Source organism: Emiliania huxleyi (assembly GCF_000372725.1).
Source record: "Emiliania huxleyi CCMP1516 unplaced genomic scaffold EMIHUscaffold_72, whole genome shotgun sequence".
NCBI lineage: Eukaryota > Haptophyta > Isochrysidales > Noelaerhabdaceae > Emiliania > Emiliania huxleyi.
In genome coordinates, this window is record NW_005196603.1 from 432,357 (window position 1) to 435,252 (window position 2,896).

Genomic DNA, 2,896 nt, shown 5'->3' on the forward strand with positions numbered 1-2,896 from the left:
ACAGCCACGACACGGCCACGGCACCGCCACGGCACCGCCACGTCACCGTCACGACACGGCCACGGCACCGCCACGGCACCGCCACGACACGGCCACGGCACCGCCACGACACGGCCACGGCACAGCCACGACACGGCCACGACACCGCCACGACACGGCCACGGCACCGCCACGACACGGCCACGGCACCGCCACGACACGGCCACGGCACCGCCACGACACGGCCACGGCACCGCCACGACACGGCCACGGCACCGCCACGACACGGCCACGGCACCGCCACGACACGGCCACGGCACCGCCACGACACGGCCACGGCACCGCCACGACACGGCCGCCCCGCCTGCCCGCCCCTCAGGCGAGCTGCTCCTAGTGCCCGGGGGAGCGCCGCACCGCGTCCGCAACGGAGAGAGCGACGCCGACCCGGCCGTCTCGGTCGCCATCGCCGCCAACTTCGTGGACGGCAGCAACTGCGCGGCCGCCGCGGCGGATCTTGGTCTGATGGCGCGCCGCGCGGCGGCGCCGGAGCACGAGGATCGCGGCGCGGCGGCGGCGGTCGCCGGGCTGGACGAGCTGGACGAGGTGGCGCTGTCTGCGGACGACGCGAGGAGCGCCGCCGCAATCGGCGTGCCGGGCGTGGCGGGGCGCGTGGTGCCGTACGGCGAGTACGCGCGCGGCAGGGGGGGCGAGGCGGGGGAGCGGAGGGAGGTGTGCGCTTGGCTCGCCGCCGATTTGGCGGCGGGAGGCACCCCGCTCGCCGCCGCCACGCCGGCCGGCGGCGAAGACGCGTACGACTCGAGCGATGACGACAGCGTGGTTGCGTTTGAGGAGGAGGGGTGGACGCTATGACCGGGCCTGGGGCGGATTTACCTCTCATGCTCTCGCGCCGTGGTCAAAGAACCGAAATGGAAAGGAAACACACTTCATGTCTGAGAGATCAGAGAAGGTCGCTGAGCGTACGGCTTTATCCTAGAGCCGTAGAGCCGTAAAGCCGTATGGGTACGTATATTCTTTACAGCGGGCCGCGAGGGCGTAGAGAGCCCTCTCTAAAGCCTCTGTGTATATGAAGGGGCACACACTCCACACAACATCGTCCGCGCGAGGGACCGACAACACATCGTCAGCGCCGTCCGCGGGGGTCCCCCCGCGCCTTTATCTCCGCCGATTCAGTTTCCCAGGCTAGACTGATAGTTTCTTCCCTCGCGCGGACGATGTTCTTGCCCTCGCCGCAGATCTTCCCTCGCCCGCGATGGCGGCGCTCGCCCACGCTGGCGGCGCTCGCCGCGCTGGCGGCGCTCGCCCGCGCCCTAACGGAAAAATCTCTCGCGATCCCATACATGCATGCATGCACCCCTCACATCGTGAGTGCCCTCTCCTGCCCCGCACGTGTGCCTCCTGCGCCGTGTGTAGCAGCTTCCGGTGATCTCGCGGACGCTCAAGATTCCGGCGATATGACGCAAGTGCCCTTGTCCTGCTGCGACGCCGAGAGCCCGCAGTAGAAGCCGAACACGCAGGTCTCCCTCGTGTAGCCACCCATTCCATTATCCGTGCCATACGTGTTTGTGTGGTTGAAGATCGCCCAGCACTGCTTCCCGTTAGGGAACGGCCTCACCCCCCAGTCAACGCCGTTTGCCTCCGGTAGGACGGTCCTCACGATGTAGGCGCAATTCGTCGGTCCTCGTTTTTGCAAGACCAAGGCTGCTGAACTCGTTGTCCACATTTTGTTGCCATCCGGAACCGAGGGCCTCCCCCGGCCTCCAGCCCCCGACGCAGCAGTCCTGGGCGGGGTCTGCGGCGGCGTATGTCGGCTCTTGGTCAACGAATGGGCAGCTGTAGATGTTGTTGCCGTCGAGCGCGGTGGGTGTGAAGGGATTCAGCGGGTCCCAGGTCCACTGCGGGGGCTTGAGGCCAAGGGAGTCGCTTTCGACGATCATCCACACGTATTTATTATTGTCGCGGCGGAAAAGTTACGCGTTTCTTCATTACGTAAGTTCTTTTAAAAAGGAGTTGCTTTTTGTCGGATGGGGGATGGCATCAGTGTGTGTGTCTAGATACACTAGAGAGAGAGATCGCCGTGCAAAGCTCGCTTCCGAGCTCTCACGCCGCGCGTAGGGCCCTTAGGGGCCTAGAGAACACAACCCCCTCTCTCTTTTCTCCCAGTGTATGTAGCTCTTACACTAGAAATAAAGGCGAAACAAAGTCCGACCAACGTGCAACGACTGGGACACCCCCAACCAACGAATCGCTCTAGAGCCGTAATCGCTTCAAAAATTCTCTTTCAACATTCAAGCAGCAGCTGACTGATACATTTCAATACCAGCTGATTCATTTCAATAGCACGTGCCGCGCGGTATCTCGGTCGATCGGGCAATGGATCGCGCGGTTGCATCTCCACCCAAACCGGCACGCATGGCTCTCAGTCATCGATGGCAGCCCACAGTCGACTCTACAGCGCCGCCTCGGCCACGAGGGCGCGGTGCATCTCGCGCGCGTTGGCGAGGAGCGCCTCCTCACGTTCCAGATCGCGCGCAGCAGCACGAGCAGGTCGCGCGCGGAGAGCGCGTCGAATGTTGAAAGTACCAAATCAGCAAGTGTCGATCAAAACCTAGGGTCCGAGGCTCGGTGGACCCTTCCACATATGATGTTGTGGCCCTGCTGCGGAACGTTGACAGCAGCGTCGCCGAAGGAACTCGTCGTGGTACTTCTTGTTTCGAGTCTTCTTGCCCGCCGCCGCGGCCTGGCAGGCCACGTCGAGGGGGAGACCCAGGCGGCGCTGCACCGAGATCCGCATCGCCCAAGTCTCCATTCATTCGCATGTCATCCCGGCATGGGGAGGCGTTGAGGAAGGCGCCAGCGCCATCCTGGCTCACCGCCACGAAGCGGGCCGCCTCCCGCC

General features: G+C 64.6%; 1 protein-coding gene across 1 annotated transcript in view; it reads left to right on the plus strand.

The window, feature by feature from the left end:
* The window catches only part of EMIHUDRAFT_358760 (hypothetical protein), a 2,466-nt gene extending 1,557 nt beyond the window's left edge, over nt 1–909 (plus strand). Inside the window, exon 6 of the mRNA XM_005761225.1 lies at nt 359–909. Coding sequence (XP_005761282.1) covers nt 359–849 — 491 coding nt within the window. The 3' untranslated portion in view covers nt 850–909. The remainder of the gene's footprint in view (nt 1–358) is intronic.
* Nucleotides 910–2,896: the final 1,987 nt, after the last annotated feature.